Source organism: Zeus faber (assembly GCF_960531495.2).
Source record: "Zeus faber genome assembly, chromosome: 16".
Lineage (NCBI taxonomy): Eukaryota > Metazoa > Chordata > Actinopteri > Zeiformes > Zeidae > Zeus > Zeus faber.
The window spans coordinates 26,358,704-26,376,725 of NC_137202.1; the positions used below are offsets into that span (position 1 = coordinate 26,358,704).

General features: G+C 51.5%; 1 protein-coding gene across 1 annotated transcript in view; it reads right to left on the reverse strand.

The window, feature by feature from the left end:
• Positions 1 to 242: 242 nt before the first annotated feature.
• Positions 243 to 18,022, reverse strand: part of LOC307242701 (signal-induced proliferation-associated 1-like protein 2) — an 82,176-nt gene continuing 64,396 nt past the window's right edge. The window contains exons 12-22 of the mRNA XM_080017246.1: positions 17,303 to 17,406; positions 17,059 to 17,147; positions 15,651 to 16,024; positions 13,765 to 14,022; positions 11,491 to 11,544; positions 10,072 to 10,210; positions 6,659 to 6,878; positions 4,937 to 5,071; positions 1,900 to 2,017; positions 1,398 to 1,476; positions 243 to 797 (exon numbers count right to left, since the gene is read on the reverse strand). Of these exons, the coding sequence (XP_079873372.1) occupies positions 651 to 797; positions 1,398 to 1,476; positions 1,900 to 2,017; positions 4,937 to 5,071; positions 6,659 to 6,878; positions 10,072 to 10,210; positions 11,491 to 11,544; positions 13,765 to 14,022; positions 15,651 to 16,024; positions 17,059 to 17,147; positions 17,303 to 17,406 (1,717 nt within the window). The 3' untranslated portion in view covers positions 243 to 650. The remainder of the gene's footprint in view (positions 798 to 1,397; positions 1,477 to 1,899; positions 2,018 to 4,936; positions 5,072 to 6,658; positions 6,879 to 10,071; positions 10,211 to 11,490; positions 11,545 to 13,764; positions 14,023 to 15,650; positions 16,025 to 17,058; positions 17,148 to 17,302; positions 17,407 to 18,022) is intronic.

Consider the following 18,022-nt stretch of genomic DNA (forward strand, 5'->3'; position numbering starts at 1 on the left):
CAAAAAAAAACAAACGTTTTTTTTTTTGTTTTTTTTACGTCAAGTCTACTTATGTTTTGGACTTTGGGGTCGTTTGGAAACCGGAGCGTCCAGCAAATTGTGAGTCGAGCCACGTTCATTTCCCCGCGGCCCCCGGTCGGGGTCTGACCTCGTCGGTGAGAGAATCCATTACAGCTCCGCTCCGCCCCCCCCCCCCAACTCCCCCCCTCCTTCTAACCCAGGAAGGCCCTGGAGGCGCGGCTCGGGCGCTACAGTGACAGTACAGTACAGCAGAGCATGTCAAACAGGTTATACGTAGACTACAGTAAGATAACTCTAAGGCTTTACATTCCCAGGATTCACCGTTGCCGTCTTTAGGGTCTGGGGTCTGGGGGCAGCAACCCCCCCCGGCCCTCAACAAATACAGGGGAGGGTCCTCGCAGACCCCCCGGGGTTCAGTCCGGCTACAGGATTCAAGTAGGTTGCAGGGTTTTCGGCTACAGGGGGGGTTTTCTGAGGAGGCGCCGCTCTTGGTGTGACGGGTGGTTCAAGGGGACGTTTTAGGTGCGGGTGGGGGCGGGGGGCGGTAGGGCGGAGGCCTCACCTATCGTTTAGGGAAAGGTGCCCGGGAGAAATAAAAGTCTCTCTCTCTCTCTGTCTCAGGGTGTCTCTCAGGGTTTCTTGTCGATGGCGTGGAAGAACCACTCGGTGAATTTCCTGAGCTGCGCCGCCGCCGTCTGGCTCTCCTCCTGCAGACGCATGTTGTCCTGCCTCAGGTGCTGCACCTCCTCCTGCAGGATGGCCTTGTCCTCCTTTTCCTGGGCGGGAGAAGGCGACGCACACGGGTCACAAAGGCGACACGGCCTGCGAGCACCGACCACATGGAAACTGACGGAGACGCGCGGTCGGAGGCAGCGTCCATTACCATGACATGCACCTCCACCACTCCACACCGAGGCTTAAGTAGCGGACATTAGCACGGCGGGCCGCTCATCGGTCAATTTGGAGGGAAAAAAAAAATTATATATATATATATATATATATATATATATATATATATATATAAATTTAAAAAACCTTCCCCATTTTAAAGCACATTAGTGCCGGCGCGGTGAGTGTGCAGCCGGGCCACAATATGGAAAGGAAACGGGTTATTAAATTAGGCGAACGAGGTAGTAATTCAAAGACCTCACGGGCGGCCATTACTCAGTATCACCTGCTCTGAATGGCACTGCACACAAAGTACAATGGCCGCCATTAACAATTTGGACGTCAGCCTATAAATATAAATAAAAAAAACAAAAAGAAGGACAAAAAGCCAAGCACAAGGAAGACAAGGGGCCTTTTTTTTTTTGTTTTGTAAATGTCAGGATGTCTGAGTCATTAAGTCTCAGGGACAGAGCGCGTGAGGGACGTACCTTTCGGAGGTCGTACTGCAACTGTCTCAGGATCACCTCCAACTGGTTGACTTTACCCGTCAGAGTGGAGGGGGAACCGCTGCAGGGGACACACACACACACACACACACACACACACACACACACACACACACACACACACACACACACACACACACACACACACACACACACACACACACACACACACACACACACAGTATTTGAGATGATCAAATCAAATAAATTCACCACTCACAACTTATGATAAAATGCAGAGCACGGATATTTATATATTTTTAAATTTATTTATGCCCATTAATGTGCTGCCAAATCGACTGCTGGCAAAATAACAAATAAAAAAACCCACATGCATATAAAAATGAATAAGAGCTCTTAGGCCTTTGAAGATAGAGGAGTGGAGGAGGCTGCTCAACACCCCCAGCGTGGGGCGTGCCGCCGCAGCGTGTCCTCTCCTCCTCCCTCCTCTACTCCACCTCTGGCTCTGTTTGGTGAAACCCACCCGGCCTCCAGTGCCGCGCCCTCCGCCGCTGCCACGCGTCGGGTCAGCTCCCTGGAGATGTGCAGCGCCTCTGCCCTCTGCATGTCCGTCATCGTGCAAAACGATGCCACGCGCTGGTCTGCGGAGGGGTGGACACAGTTAAAACACCCTGGATCACATTTGGTCCCAATAAACAAACAAACAAACAAACAAACAAACAAACAAACAAACAAATAAATAAATAAATATTATCTTCTGATCATCTTTAATAGTTGCCAACGCTGCACAGCCTCGTTAATCGATGCGGCACACTGGACAAACAAACGGATAAATGTAAAACACCGGATGCAACTTGATTCAAATTACTGGGCGTGGTGGACTCCCTCATCCAGTCCGTAAACCGTCGTTATATCAAGTCGTCCTAACGCCGCGGGCACACCACACCCCTCTCGGCGGCGCCGCTGTGCTGTTCGCGCGACACAACTTTCTGTCTTGTGACTGGGAATCTTACAGCCTTGTGGTTTTCACACTACATGACTGATGGGTGACAGGGGGTCACACATTACAAGATCTTTCACGCGGAGGAATCCCTGACGAGTCTGAAGGGTCCCCAAACCACCTTCTGTCACGAAAACACAGGCTGGAGTCGACACTGGAAATGACTCCATACCAAGCACTGGACAGGATTATTTATTCTTTATTAGATTCTTGATCGCTCTTAAAGTCATTTAAATAAGGAACGTATTAAAAACCTAAAGAAGAAAAGTGAAATAGGTACGTTGTGTGTATCTGGCTGCTGCTCGGTGCACTCCCGTCTCTCCTACTCGACCCTCGCTCTGCTCTCATTGGCTGTAACTGGTCGCGTCCCCCCGGACCCCCGTCCCCGAGCAGCTCCCGAGCGATTTCCCTCCCCGAGCAGCTCCCTCCCTGATATCTGTCAGACACCAGTCATGCCTGTTTCACCACATGAGGCCCGTAAGCTCGCTCAAAGCCCCACGGAATACCCAGAGTCGGCCCGCCACGCCCGAGGATAGCTGGTATTGAGGGGCGTTGCTCTTTTTCTTTTTTCCTTCTTTCCAACCACTTCCCCCGCTCAAGCCCGTGGTCTGACACCAAAGATAGGGGGGGATCTGCATATTCATAGGAGGGATTAAGGAAACCCTTCCATTAAATTAGCCCCAAATGACGGTTAATTCTGTCCAAGACAATGGCTGATCTTGCCCAGAGTGGATTGTTTTGATCGGAGCGAGCTTTGATTTACATATGAATGAACATCTCTCCCAGTGTTCGACGGCTGTTTCTGAAAGATTAAAGACTCCGACCAGAGTGGAGCCTGGCGCCGAGAAGCAGCTTGCCACTTTAATTTGATCCAGCGCGACGACGGACATATTGTTGGAAAACAACAACATAATTATGGCGGCGAGAAAAGAATGAAATCGCCGCCTGTACGTGGGGATATTATGATTTTTTTTTTTTTTTTTAGTGAGGAAGATTAGAAAATGACTAAATAAAATTCCAGTGTGGGCGTTTAGAAGATTACACTAAAAGCCGTTTGTTGCTGTCATTCGCAGAACCAACTTTAATACCGCTGGCTTAACTTTTGGCTTTGTGAACGCCGACGGTCCAGCCTGGTATCAGCCATGTGTCTGGGCTCATGAACGCCGACACCTACTATGAATAATAAAAACTTTGCAGTTGAATCGCTTCTTTTGTTTCTCACCGTTTTACCTCCCGGCATTGGTCGGGGACGGTTAAACAAATGTGGCACAAAGACAGCTTCCTGCTCGGCAACAAGGCTCCAATTTACCCATCTCGCTCTGGGGCGCAGCGGTGGCTGCCGTGACAACGGTTATGGCTGCCAGCCAAGCTGTGCATCATGTCTACCGAGGCCAGTCATGTTAAACGCTAGGCTGGGGGCGAGACAACATGAGACGAATCAAAAGGCGGAAATTTCTACGGCGCAATCATGAGTTATGACAAATACGCGGTCACACGCCGCGTGTCCCCACTCCACCGGGTCGGGGGGGGGGAGGGTTGTGGTACGTCAGCATGTCCGGGTGATCGATGAGCGATTAAGCAGGGGGGTGTGAAAAAATTAACATGCAAATAAGAACAGCCCAGATGGAACAATAGCGGTGAAGTGGGCAATGGCGGGGGGGACGATGCGTAATTTCTGAATGAAGTGGGAAGTGAGCTCCGGTCGAGAGGCAGCTCTATTCTTAAGGTTGGAACTGGACAATTATTTGGACAGGAACTCATTTAATTTTCCCTCGTCCTCTGGGTGGACCGGCCCCAGGCAAACTCAAAAACCATAAAGGAGCTTAGTCACGTCTTTAAAGGAGGAAGAGAAATGACAAATGACTAGGCCGCCTTAATAACAAAGAGACATCACTGCCGAGCCAAGGATACAGGGATGCAGCCGCGCAGGAGATTTGGACTTTCAGGAGGTAGCGACCGCCATTTTACTCAGAGTCTGAGGCCGACAGTATGCTACGCTCAGCCTGCAATTACTCTGAGAGCTTAATTGGTTTGGTCTCCCTGTATGAGTGGCTTCTCGCCGTGTTTACGGTGTGAAAATTGGCTCCAGGGTCTATGCTTAGACATGATGGCTCATTTGCTATGCTTGACAGTGGGGCTTCAAGCAAAAGCACAGATAGCTTAGGGATCGCCAAAACGTACCTCCTACATTGCTTCGGACACACACACACACACACACACACACACACACACACACACACACACACACACACACACACACACACACACACACACACACACACACACACACACACACACACACACACACACACACACGCACGCACACACGCACACACGCACACGCGCACAGGCAAGGAAAGCGTGCCAGGAAAGCGTTCATGCACACACACACACGCACACACACACACACACACACACACACACACACACGAAAGTGTGCCAGGAAAGCGTTCATGTACACACGCACGCACACACACTGTACATACATAGAGGACGATACAGGCGCTAAGCAGCCGGGGAGGTGGGTGACACAAGGGCGCCAGCAGGCTGAGCTGGTTACCTTCGAAGGCTCGCGCTGCATCGACCAGGTGGGACCAGTCCAGGTCCGAGGCGGGGGTGTCTGGGAGGGGCATGAGGCCCGGGTCGCTGAACTTGGACCTGTCCGCCAGGGAGCCGTCAGAGAACCAGAACTCATCTGCGGGGGACAGGCAGGCACTCGGATCAGTGTCTCTGGGCCTGGCCTGGTTTACAGGTCCAGCCCTGGGAAGAGTGGGGGGTTGGGGTGGTTTTGGGAAAGGAATCGAGGGGCACGGGGGTGGGGGGCTTAATGTTGGAATTCACTTCCCATCAGTCCTAAAGCCCCAACCCACATGAGGCTGTTTCGTAATTATTCGAGTGCATCTGTGCATCTGAAGCGCCTTGCCGCGCGGACAACAGAACAACAAAAAAATAAAAAATTTAAATTAAAAAACCTTAAGCCAGGAAAGAATTCACCTCATTGGAATAATAATCAAGAATCTTCCAGCTGAGGAATTCTGGGAAATAAGAAGCCCCTTTTAACGACGTTGAGGAAAAAAAAAAAAAAAAAAAAAAAGATTCCCAAAAACAAGTCCAACATGAGTCCAGGGCTGGAGCCTTCCCTGCATAGCACGCCCGGCGAGGGACTTGTCTAACGGGCAATAAATGACTTGTCTCAACCAATGTTTTCCCACTTCAATCAATGCCACCTTTCCCTCTCTCTCTCCCTCTCCCTCTCTCTCTCTCCCTCTCCATCTCTTAGCACTGCCGCCACCCTCCTCCTTAACCCTGAAAGGCAGAGAAGGTAATAAACAAGCGCTCCTTGCAGAGGGGTGGGGGTGGGGGTTCTCAACAGACAAGAAAGAAAGAGAGAAATCGAGCAAGACTGACACTCTCCTTTCAATTTACCTGCCATCTCCGAGCCGGAGCCCTTCGCTGTTTACCAAATTGGACTGTTTGAGTGAGAGCGAGAGCGAGACAGAGAGAGAGAGAGAGCGAGACAGAGAGAGAGAGAGAGAGAGAGAGAGAGAGAGAGAGAGAGAGAGAGATGGCCTGTATTCTCAACTACCCTTCAAAACAATCAGCAATCCATCAGGTTGACAGCCAGAAGAGGCTTAGGGGAGAAACATCTTTCCAAGAGCCATTTGCTGTCTAACAATGCCAAGCTGGAGACGGACGACGAGGAACAGCGTGGAAATGAGGCATGGGGTTTGGAGGGGGGGCTGTACGGGTGGGCACGTGGGGGGCGGAGACTGATGAGTGAATGAGACATTATGCGTGGCAGACGGGGTGACGCTCGCGACGCAGACACAGGCAAGTTTGCGCCGCCGCCGCTTCTCGCGAAGGGCGCGGCCGGCGGGAGAACAGCAGAGCAGGGCGACAGGTGTCCGCTTAATAACGCAGAGGGAAGGGCAAGCCCGAGCAAGCAGCGAGCGCACGCGCACACACACACACACACACACACACACACACACACACACACAAGCACACAAGCACACAAGCACGCACGCATGCCGCCTCACCCCAGCTCCAATTAGTGGACTATACCGGGGAACTATATTGGCGGGGACACAAGAGGCACTTCAAACGAGTATCTACATCCCATCACTTATCTGGTGCGGGAGTGATAATCCCTGAGAAACATGCAGGGTATTTTAACATCGGGCCCCTCACGTTTCCTGAGAGGCCCTTCGAGGGGCGGGGAGCGCGGGGGAGGGATCCGTCCGGGGTTCCGCTTAGAAAAGGTTTTTTCCTTTCTACTCACTCCTCAGGTTGGAGGCTCCCTGGTTGTGGATCATCCGGGGCGGCAGCGTGCTGTGGTAGGGCGGGGTGGTGCTGAAGAGGATGTCGTTGGGCAAGGCCTGGTCCAGCATGGAGCTGTGGGAGCTGGTGTACGACGAGCCCTTGCGGTTGCTGCACACGCTCTCGTCCGACAGGGTCCGGTAGAGGGAGCGGCGCGGCGACAAGCTGCCGGCCGCCGACGTCTGAGAGCGAAAGGAATAAATTGTGTTAATTGTGTGGAAGAAAGTATCGACCCAATCGACACGCCTGTATGAAAGCATGTATGTTTTTTCAATAAATATACAATCGGTCATTTCCTAATCATTAGAATGGTCTTTAATTGCTGCCAGTAACGACTATCGATGACCTTCACTACTTAGAACGCGCTCATGACGTATAATTATAATGTGAAGGAATGTTCCACGGTGAGTTGGAGTTGGTCCACGTTCACCACATAGTTAATCTCGAACGAGATTATTTTTTTTTTTCCCATCGTGATGCTTGTCACCGAGCTCCCGGGGAATACATTTGACAGTTTGACTGAGGCATCTGTGTGACGCTCTATGGCTTCATTGAAGGCTGTTCTCCAAATGAAAAAAATGCCTGCCCTGATACATAGACACAGGACTCAAAGAGAGCACTGTTTGTGTACTATCCAGTCGGATCTGAGCGATATAAATAGGATCCTTGTTTGGAAACAATCAAATAAAGAATGGGGTAAATGTGGAGGTCAAAAGTTTAGGATGGACGTTGATGAATAACTCAGGGCTTTGAAAAGCGGTGCAGCCCTCGGGGGGATGAGCCATACAGTATATTGGCTTTTGTGCAGACCGAGGAAATACAGTGCGTAGGGCCACGGGGTTAGGGTGACTAGAGTTTCACTACCACAGCCATAATTTAGACAGGAGATCCCCAGTTCGAATCGCGCAAAACCACAAAGGCCCTCCCCGATCCATCAGCGCCCCTACACCGTGCGTAAACATTGCACGGATGACATCAAAACCAGCCACAAATGATAATGCGCAGCAATCGTCCAGATCGGCAAATGTTTGCCTTGCCTCCCAGCTGTAACCAACGCTCGACTGGCATCCCACAAGCCAACACCCAGCCATCTCCATTTCAGAGTCTGAGGCAACTCCGCAAATCCCCTGGCGAGAATTCGACTTTAAAAACTCCAGAGACTCCCGCTTCTTTAAAAGCGGAGATGCACTGGAAATCAAAGAGTTGGGCGCAGCGTCTCCGAACGCATCTTAGGGGTCTTTGACTCAAGACGGTCGCTCCCTTTGCCGCTATTTTCCCGCCCGACGTTGCGAGATAAGACTCCGTTTGGCCCTTCCTCACGAAAACAACTTTTCAACTGGATCTGCCACTCTCTCACAGGGCCAAAAAAACAGCACACAGATTAAGAGTTCCCGTAAACATTTGCAAAAGGGCTTAATGTTTTTTGTTTTTTTTTTGGTCAGAGGCCAGCCCTGTTCATGACATCAAGCGCGTCCCAGTCGGCACACAGCGTATCCGGGCGCTGGGCAGACCTAACCTGCCGCGCGCTCCCCCTCACGAGATATTGTATTCATCAAACCCGTGCAACCACCGGACCTTCCACGTGAAGCGCGTCTGAACCCGTCGAGATCCACCGCGGCTGGCGGGGGTCCACACGGTGCCTGGCGGGGGTCCACACGGTGCCTGGCGGGTCTGCGATCAATTCTAATGCTGCTCCGCCGTTCTGGCAGCGGTGCAGGTGTACGACTGCAAATGCGCAAGTTTCCTGAACGAGGCCACGGACGCACGGACACAATGCCCCTGACGTGGAGCTTCTCATTGCGTGCTAAATAGGCCGCCGCCGCCCCCCCCCGCGTCCTTTTCCTCCGAGAGGCGGTAAAACTGCCCCTTCCTCCACGACAACCATACAATGGGCCCGCTTGCTCCCGTGGGAGTTGTCCCCCGCGGATGTCTCGGCCGGAGGGAGAGAGGAAGAGGTCCGCCGCAACCGCTCGCCCTCCAGCAGACGGCGGGCGGCGGCGTTAACCCTTTGCCGTCTTGCCGGCCTCATTGCTCGGGAGATTAACCCGGTCGGATTATATCGGGTTAGAAATACGTTGCCATTACCGTAATTCGATTCCCCTTTCGTGACAGGGCGAGGCGAGGTGGAAAACATGCCATCTGATCAGATGTGCGCACGGGAGCGGTGTCTGGCGCCGCGCCCGCTCTCATGCGTGCGTCCCCCTCTCTCCCCGTATTGCTTCCCCCCGCCCCCTCCCTCCCTCCCTCCCTCCCTCCCTCGGCATTATCCCTCTCGATCAGACAGGCGGATGAGATTACAACAAAGGCACATAGTGCTCCTTGCGTTCGACAAGCAGTGCCCGTGCGCCCTCGCGCTCGATTGCGGAGACTTTTTCTTTCTCCGTGGGCAACACGGAATGGGAATCCAGCGACGGGAAAACAGATGCACCTGCTTTCATTTTGGACGGGCACTGTCATGTGGCCCCTTGTAGCCATTGGACGTTGTATGAAAGCCCGGCTCACAACGGCAAGGCACACTAATCAGCACACCAAACAACACAGTCTCTATCTGAAGACTCTGCTTATTTCTGTCTGTCTGTCTAACGCCCACTCTCCCTAGTCTCTCTCTCACTCTATCTCTCCTTCGCCGCTGCAGGGAAGTAATGCATGTGTTTTAGAATTGAGCGGCATCCAAAAATAACCCATTTGTAAGAAGTCTCCAGGGTCCCCTTCCTGGTAGATAATGGATTGTGGAAAGGGGGTGGGGGGGGTTAAAGGCATAGGGGGGTGACTCAAGATGCAATTAATAGAGTCTGCAGGACCCAGGGACATCAAACATGGATGCACTCTATGCAACTTCCTGCCTTTCTAATCCATGACATCCTGGCTGAGTAAACTCAGGACCCCATTATGAATTAGATTAAGCCAACAGCCTGTGCCCTTCCAGGAGGGGACTGAAGGGCCCTTGTGTCGGGGAGAGAGGAGCCCATCGACTGGGTTGCTGAGCAGCGCGGGGCTGATGGGCAGCAGATGCTTGCTATGCTACACTCTGAGGGGATGCATGCTGTGAGGGTTTTTTTTATTTTGGGGGGGGGGGTCTTATCCGTCTCGAATGCATGCTCGTTATCCAAAAAAACAAGACGTGGGAAAGAGATTTAATCGAGATCTGGGTAGCAACTGCAGCACTATTTAATCAGGGCGACAGAGAATCATCACTAGGTAACAGTAAAAAAGTAAAGCTGTGTAAACTGTGAAAACGTGTTCATTACCGGATTTCCATAATGATTTATTGATTTTCTTTACAATAAGTAGTAATAGAAGTAGAAGTAATTGACCCTTCCATCATAATTATGGTACAGAAAACGCGACATAACGAAGATGAAGGGGGCTTCTCACCTTTCCCCTCCTGTCCTCTCCCGGCGGGCTGTCCGGCAGCATCATCTTGAGGTAGTCCTCCTTGGACAGTCGTTGCAGCGCCTCGCCCTCCCGCTCCACGGCCTGGAGGCGGCAGGCGGCCTCCTGCACGTACAGCTGCCTGCAAAGGACACACAGAGCAGAGGAAGCGACGCTCGTCAGGGTGTGTGTGCGCGTGGGGGCGGCGGGCGTGGAGGTCAAATGAAGCCAGTCCACACGGTGGGGCTCGGGGTGGTCTCGCCTCAACGCGGCACACACATGCGGTAGTTGTGAGGGGGTGGGGTTAAGTTTGGGCAAAGGGGTTAAAACAAAGAGTTGGCATAAGAGGAGCGGAGCCGACCACCGCGGTGAAGCAGAGGGAGAGGAGCCGGCCACGCGCGGTGGTGGCGTTGGGACGAACAGCGGAGAGACACATGCAGCCGGTAGACTGAGCAGCACAGGGGAGACACTGGAGAGACCATCCTCCATTGTCCTCATGGGTGAGCCCCAGGGAGACTGTGGGTGGAGTGGGATGAAAGGGGTCACCTTCGGGGAGGGGGGGGGGGGCAGTGGTGGAGGTGCAAGGGGGGGTGGGCCTTCCCGGACCGATAGGCCCCTGCCTGCTTGAAACGTGCAGCGCGGGAGGCTGACACGCTGAGCGCTGTTGGCAGGGTGTTGGGAGGCCGTGGGGGATTTGCCAGACAGCGAGACGGTTCGCTGGCTCGGTCCGTCTGGCTGCCAGGCGTTCCCAAGACTCACCCACTTCCGCTGTCAGTGCTGCTGTAACCGCTGAACCCCCCCCCCCCCCAAACTGAACACCCATCGTTGCTTAGTGACAGTTGCCCTCTGAAAAACTGTGGGTCTTTGTCCTCGGAGTCCAGCACCGATATTATGTGCTATCAGAGAATTTATTCAGGGTTTTATTCAGTTATGACAGAAAAAATGGTGAACTATTGCACCGAAAACCAAGACAAGATGTGGCCAAGATGGCTGACCCCCTGCAGTACCTCTGCGGACCCCCGGTTGAAGACCACTGGTCTAAAGCAGTGTTTTTCTGAGGACCCATTTTCAGAGGGCTTTTTTTTTTTTTTTTTTGGGACGACGCACTTTTTAAAAGACCAAGGAAATTTTGGGCCCCGATTAGAATCTCCTGCGACCCAGTCTTTGAGAAACACCGGTCTAAGGTGCGTGTGTGGAGTGTGAGAGGAGCTGACAGAAGCTGAGGTGTGGGGGGGGGGGGTACCGGGTTGTGAGAGGTGCCAAGTGCAGGGATTTCCATAAGAGCTGCGACCAGGAGACAAACTGTACTGGAGCTGGTGGTGACAGGGGAAACGGGGTGTGGGGGTCAGGGTGTGGGGGGGGGGGGGGGGGTCTACTGTATATACGTATACACAGGTGGACTTGCGGTGACTTGCGTTGTACCTGGAGCGCTCGGACAGCATTTTGAGGAGGAAGGCTAATAAGCTCTCCGCTCCTCTGGAACAAGAGAGCGGAGGAAGAAGAAGAAGAAGAAGAAGAAGAAGAAGAAGAAGAAGAAGAAGAAGAAGAAGAAGAAGAAGAAGAAGAAGAAGAAGAAGAAGAAGAAGAAGAAGAAGAAGAAGAAGAAGAAGAAGAAGAAGAAGAAGAAGAAGAAGAAGGCGAGAGGAGAAGAAACAGCCCTGGGTTAGGAAGAACTGTCACAGTTACAGTCACATACGGCGCCAAGAGCAAACAAAGGAAAGTCACAAAGCACTGAGGGGAGGGGATCATGGCACTAGAAACAATATCTAGGAGTTATATTAGTTCATTTATCACACGCCGTGGTTATGTAAGACCAAATAAGAACCGGCAGGAATACACAAACAAAGCGCTGGGAAGGCTAACCCAATCACAGCGGGGTCTCTTTGTTTTGTTTTTGCCTTCCCTTCTTCCCCGTGAACGCCACAGAGGACGACTTTGGCGCAGGCTATCAATCACGTGGTCGTTAAGTGGGGAAAATTTCACAGCCGCGAATTTGATTTCTGGAGGGGAGCCGCGGCTTTGGGGTTGGGGGGGTGGGGGGTGGGGCGGGCTTCTCCGAGTGCAATCTCCCGCTCTCTCCTTCCAAAATAAGCAATCTTGCACACAATTTCACCATTGATCCATTCTCTCAGACAGTCGCTAATCAACATCTATATGTGAATATTGAATATATACTGTATGCATGTATGTGTATGTAACAGAGCAATATCATTTACGGTGGCCGGTCTTTTTTTGTGCACTCATGTTTCCTTGGTGATATTTCAGGCCGGTCGGCGAGCAGCCATCCCTGGGATGCGTGCGCGCGTGTTCTGGTGAGCGCGGCTGGGATCACCGGCCGTCTCCCAGAGGAGACAACGGTCCCGGCACAGCCCCGGCCAAGCTGCAAGCTCCAGCGTGGCCGTCCGCGGGGACCCGGCTTCACGGCGAGATCAATAACCCAAAGTGACATGTGCCAAGTGTATTATGTCTGCAGCTCCATTGAGCTTATTTATTTTGCAGCTGTCTGCTTCAATCATAGCCAGTTTGTGTACACAGGGCAGGGAGAATGGGAGGGGAGAACCACGGAATTCGTCTTGTGCCAATAAAAACCTAACTAAATCTCGCGAAGGATGAAAACGCTTTGCAAACGCGGGTTGATGGAAATTCTATTTAGAATAAATAAATACCACACATTGTTGGAACTGAAAATAATTTGCCGGCATCCTTCTTCACGTTGCTGTGGAGAGATCAAACCTTTGGATTTGCTTCCGGAGGTTTTGCAGTCAATTCCCTCACATTATTCACGTGTGGCGGGTTTCACGTGTGCTGCTTTTGACTGACAGCTTATTCACCCAGAACTTTGCTCGCGCTGCCGGGCGCTTTTTGCACGTGAGGAAAACGCTTGTTTGCTAGGACGTCGCAAGCGTGCTGGTAATGCTCTGTTATTACATTTCAGAATCTCAATCGGTTTTGTTCGCCAGGTACCTTTACGTACAGTATACGGGGAATTGGTTCTGGTGAGGTTTAGTGCGTTTCTCCACAGATATATACACACATCAAAAAGAAAATCTTAAGAGTCTGCAAAAGAGGAGAATAATAATAACTATAAAATCTGAAGTAAGATTTTTAAATTGTCAAATATATATACAGAAAATAGAAACCTGAAAATAGTCGGATATATAAAAATATACAGAATATACAAAATGTGACACCACCAGGAAAATTTTGTGTTATGGGTACAAAGGGTATTATAATAAATATGAATTATTACCACTTACTTTCGATGAGTTCTAGCTTAATGACAAGAGCAGAATCTCATAAAAGCTTGAAATAATTTTTCATTAAATCGAAAATTAAGGTTTTAAAGTTTTATTCGTAGAGAAATCGGTTATTAACCCTCAATAGCGGATTTGAACAGTTTTCCCCACTTTTTGAGTTTCTGTTGGTTTTATTAACACAAATTAAATGACACAGAGCTGTACAGGGGAGCAGTTTCTACAACAGCAGAAAGAAAACACGTGGAGGTGTTACTCATTATATTATATACGTATATATAAGTTAAGTATTATATATCTCTGAGCGATCACTTATCTTATTCACATTGATCATTTAATTGATTGTAACACACTCACCCACACCCACACCCACACACACACACACACACACACACACACACACACACACACACTCACCCACACACAAATAACACACACTCACCCACACTCAGAAATGCTGGGCGGTTCCTCAATGTGGTCGGCATCGTTAGCCCCGTCCATGCCCACTGAGTGCTTGAAGCCGGGTTGTGAGTGTGTCTGTCCACACGCCTCTGGGCCGGGGCCCGCCCCGAGCCCCAGCCCAGGCCCCGGTCCCGCCCCTGAGCTGTTGGTCTCTGGGATGGTGTAGACCTTGGTGGAGTCGGCGGACATACAGTACCTGGCACCGCGGGCCAGGGGACTGCCGGAGTGGTGTGAGCCACTGACCAGACAGCGAGAACAAAGCAGCATGTAATCCAAAAGTAAAATGCAAAATCTTAAAAAGGAAAATAAAAATGTTCATGAGGACTAAAATCCACGAAATACAACAGACAGGTATTTGAAGAAGATGAGTGACGCAACATCACATGTGCCAAGAAAACGCTTAATTTGGTGAGACCAGAGGGCAACACACTCATCACATCACTCATATACTACATTCTACAATCTCACAGTAATTTACATTTGTATTGATCTGAAAGTTAGCAGACGGATCCAACATGTGTACAGTACAGTGTGTTGTGTGATATTGCCCTAAAACTCTGGAAACAACTGGATGGTCACAATTAAATTGAAAGGTAAAAAAGACAATAAAAAGCCATTAAAGGAATGATTATATGAAAGCTAGCGTTCTGCAAAAACCAAGGCCGCCCACTGTGTCATTGCTCTGCTTGTAATTTCCAAATAAAGGAGGTGCACAGGCAGGTCGCTTCGGCTACTTGCCGAATAAAAAATAAAGCACTATTCTGAAGTGAATCGTTGTCTAGTTTTGTGGCGAAAAAAACCCCCAAAATGACAAAACATGACTGTGTATCTGAAATCCCCTCATACACCGGGACTTGCCTTCAGCTTGAGGCACTGCATCCTTTATTTCCATATTCATGACCATCTGGGCCACACCCTGCAATATGGGATCCCGCTGTTACACAGTTTGTGCAGATGACACTTGAGTGTCAGCGGCGGTTATATCAGAGGCGGGGACGTAGCGGTAGTAGTCAGTCTAATGACACAGACACCATCCTCTTTCCCTAATGAAATCCTGGAGTGGGCATATCTGGCACCATGCCCCCAAACAAGTCAACCATTTGATCGGACCGAGTTACCATAATGGTCCCGTATCAGATTAACAGAGAGATAACCATTGTATTTCAAAGAGGCCGCTTGAAAATGCCTCCAGGAAAAACCCCTATGGAGAGCACCCCCCCCCCCCCCCCACACACTCAGCAGGGCCCCAGTTTGATGGGGAGGACCTGCAGGATGGTGTCATGGAACCCCACCCACCCGCCACCCCCACGCCCCTCCCTGTTGCTGAAGCCAGAATGCCACCATGGTTATGCACAGCTCTGTGCTCTGGCACAGCTGGAGGGATCAGGCCACAGGTTAGGGCAGATGGGGAGGGTGGGGGGGGTGTCTATGTGAAAAGGTCTTTGTGTGTATGCGAGGGTATATATCTGTATGGGCACGTTTAACAGAAGACCAACAGGCTATTATATTTATCTGGTGTGAAGAATAGTGTAAAGGGTGTCTGAATCTGCCTATTTATCCCTACACGCTCTTCCACAGACCACACAGAAAAGTGAGGTCCCCCCCCCCCACAGGGAAAAATCAATGACACACCGAAATAGACAAAACTAAATAGAACGAATAGTAAATCACTGACATCGAATGGCCTCAAAGGGCAAAGGTCAAATCCCTGCTCGGCCAAATGCAAAACACATGGCGTTTCGTTAAACGGATGGAACAATATAGAAAACAGCTCAAGCTCGACCTTTGGCGTCGTAAAAAGCCGGCAGACGACAAAAGAAAACGACCGCTTAGTTGCCGGCGGAAACACCCGTTGCTTTACCGCACCTGGAGTGGGAAGAAATCTCGCTCAGGTCCCCGATGCTGCCCTCGGTGGCGTGACCGGCCATGATGGCGGAGGCGTAGCCTTGGGGCAGGTACAGTTTGCCGCGGTCGTCCTCGGAGGCCCCGTCGTCGTGGTGCTCCGATGGCCAGGGGTGCCCCTGCTCGCCCGCTCGGCCCTGCAGCATGACCCGGGCTCCGGGGGGGACGCAGGGGTTGGTGTCGATGCCGCTGTCTGTGGACGCCCCCTTGATGTAGGTGAGGCCCAGCATCTCCGGGTCCATCAGGTCCCCGGAGCCAAAGTGCTTCTCGTCACTGTTGCTGGAGGCATTGCTGGAGAGGGTGTTGCTGCTGGAGTGGCTGGAGTTCTTATCTCCCCCCTGGGCGGGAGGGGACACGGCGAGAAAGAAAGGGAAAGAGAGAGCGATACAGTTAGCAAGACTAGGTCCAATAGTACAGTAGGCTCTGGTATATCTCCATCTATCCATCAATCCATCCATCCAGTCATTTCCTTCAGCTGGTTTCCCTGGTCAGGGCCCATCACATGGTCAAACGCAATCACTCCACATTCACCCCAAGAGACTATTTAGAGTCGCCAACCATCGTGTCATCAGCATGTCCACGGAGGTGAGAGAAAATCAGAATGCCCAGAGGGAAAGCGCACAAGCACGGCAGAGATCATACAAACTCCACACAGACAGATACCCCAGATGGCACCCAGTGCCAAAAGGACGGTTCGAGTTATCTTCTGCGGCAGGCTTAAATCGGCGGAGCCGGCAGCGCTACCCGCCGACCCCAGGGACCAAGAGATAAAGTAAGTGAAGAGAGCCCACGATAGTGATTAATGAAGAATCAGCTTCTCCACCGCCCGATGTATTCAACCTCCGAGACAAACGCCCCATTGGGTGTATGTCCCGACCGGTGGCAAGCCGCGAGTGGTGAAGGGGCATAAAGGTCAGCTAGCAATGCTAACGAAGTGAGATCGTAACCATTCAATTGAGGCGACTGAGTAGGAGACGCACAGCTGGACGCCCCCAACTCTGCCCCCCGATAGTAAGCAAGGCTCACCAGCCAACGACGACACCCTGACCTTATCCCTGCTCCATGCATGGACGTGAAGAGAACCAGCTCTGACAGTGCAGCGAGTACCCCACACACACACACACACACACACACACACACACACACACACACAAACACAAACACACGCACACGCACGCACACACACACACAAATACAAACACAAACACACGCACACGCACACACGCACACGCACACAGTGTGTAACTATCTCTGCAACACACTGCCGAAGTAACTTGCCAATGAATTGCAACAGGGTTTTAACAACACCCAGCTTTACACTCCAGGTGGATAGTCATCAAAGTCGCTTTAAGCCAAGCAGTCTCACACTTACCCTGGACAGCCTGTTGGGCGAGTCTTTGCCACCTTCTCTGTGTTTGTGGGAGTTGAGGATCTTGGTGGAGGGGATGTGCCACTTGGCCTCTGCGGACGGCGGAGGACAGGGCGAGTGAGGGAGAGTCAGAGGGGCAGTCGTCTAAAAGTCACAGTGATTGAAGCTGACTGAGCCTGACGGTTTGAGGGGGGGGGGGTCGACAGTGTGCCACATCAAATCGGCGAGGCAGGAGCAAACAACTCACCTGCGGACCTGGTCCTCTCAAGGGTGGGCTCCCTCTCCCTGTGGCAGTCCCCGTCTCCGCCCTGGATGTCCCCCAAGCGCTCGTGTAGGACGGGGGACGGGCATCTGGAGGAAGGCAGTGATGAGCTATAAATCCATTTTTATCTTTTTGGCGATGGGAGCTCAGCACGGTGGCTACTGGAGCGCAGAGCAGACCTCATTGGATTCACCACAGATGTACGGCAATTAACTCAAGAGCGCGCAAGGTCAAACCTCTTGAGCCCATAATGGAAGACATTTCAAAAGCAGCTGCCAGCGAGGAGCGTCGCCCGGCACAATATGAATTGACGCGAAGTTATGTAGGTCTTGCACGGCGACGTCTGTGTCCTTAAAAAGCTGCCTGGGAACACAACGCACGTCTTCAGACGGACGACGTCTGGGGAGGAGGCCTTTCATATCATGCGCGAGAAGTTTCAGCAAAGGCACTACACTCGACTCTATATAGAAGAATCCCATACCGTGGATACACCGTAAAGAAACCTGTTTAAGCTTAGACGACGCTTGTTTTAACCTCAAGGGTGTTAAGGGGTTGAAACCGAGGTTTCAGTGGGGGGGGGGGAAAGCCAAACCGAAGTTCTGACTAGAGATCAGTCGGGGGAATAGATTTGTCGATTTTTCAGGGCCGCGACAGCTCTGACAGGGCGCTGTGATCTTTAAAAGTTCAGCGCTCTTTTGAGGCCTC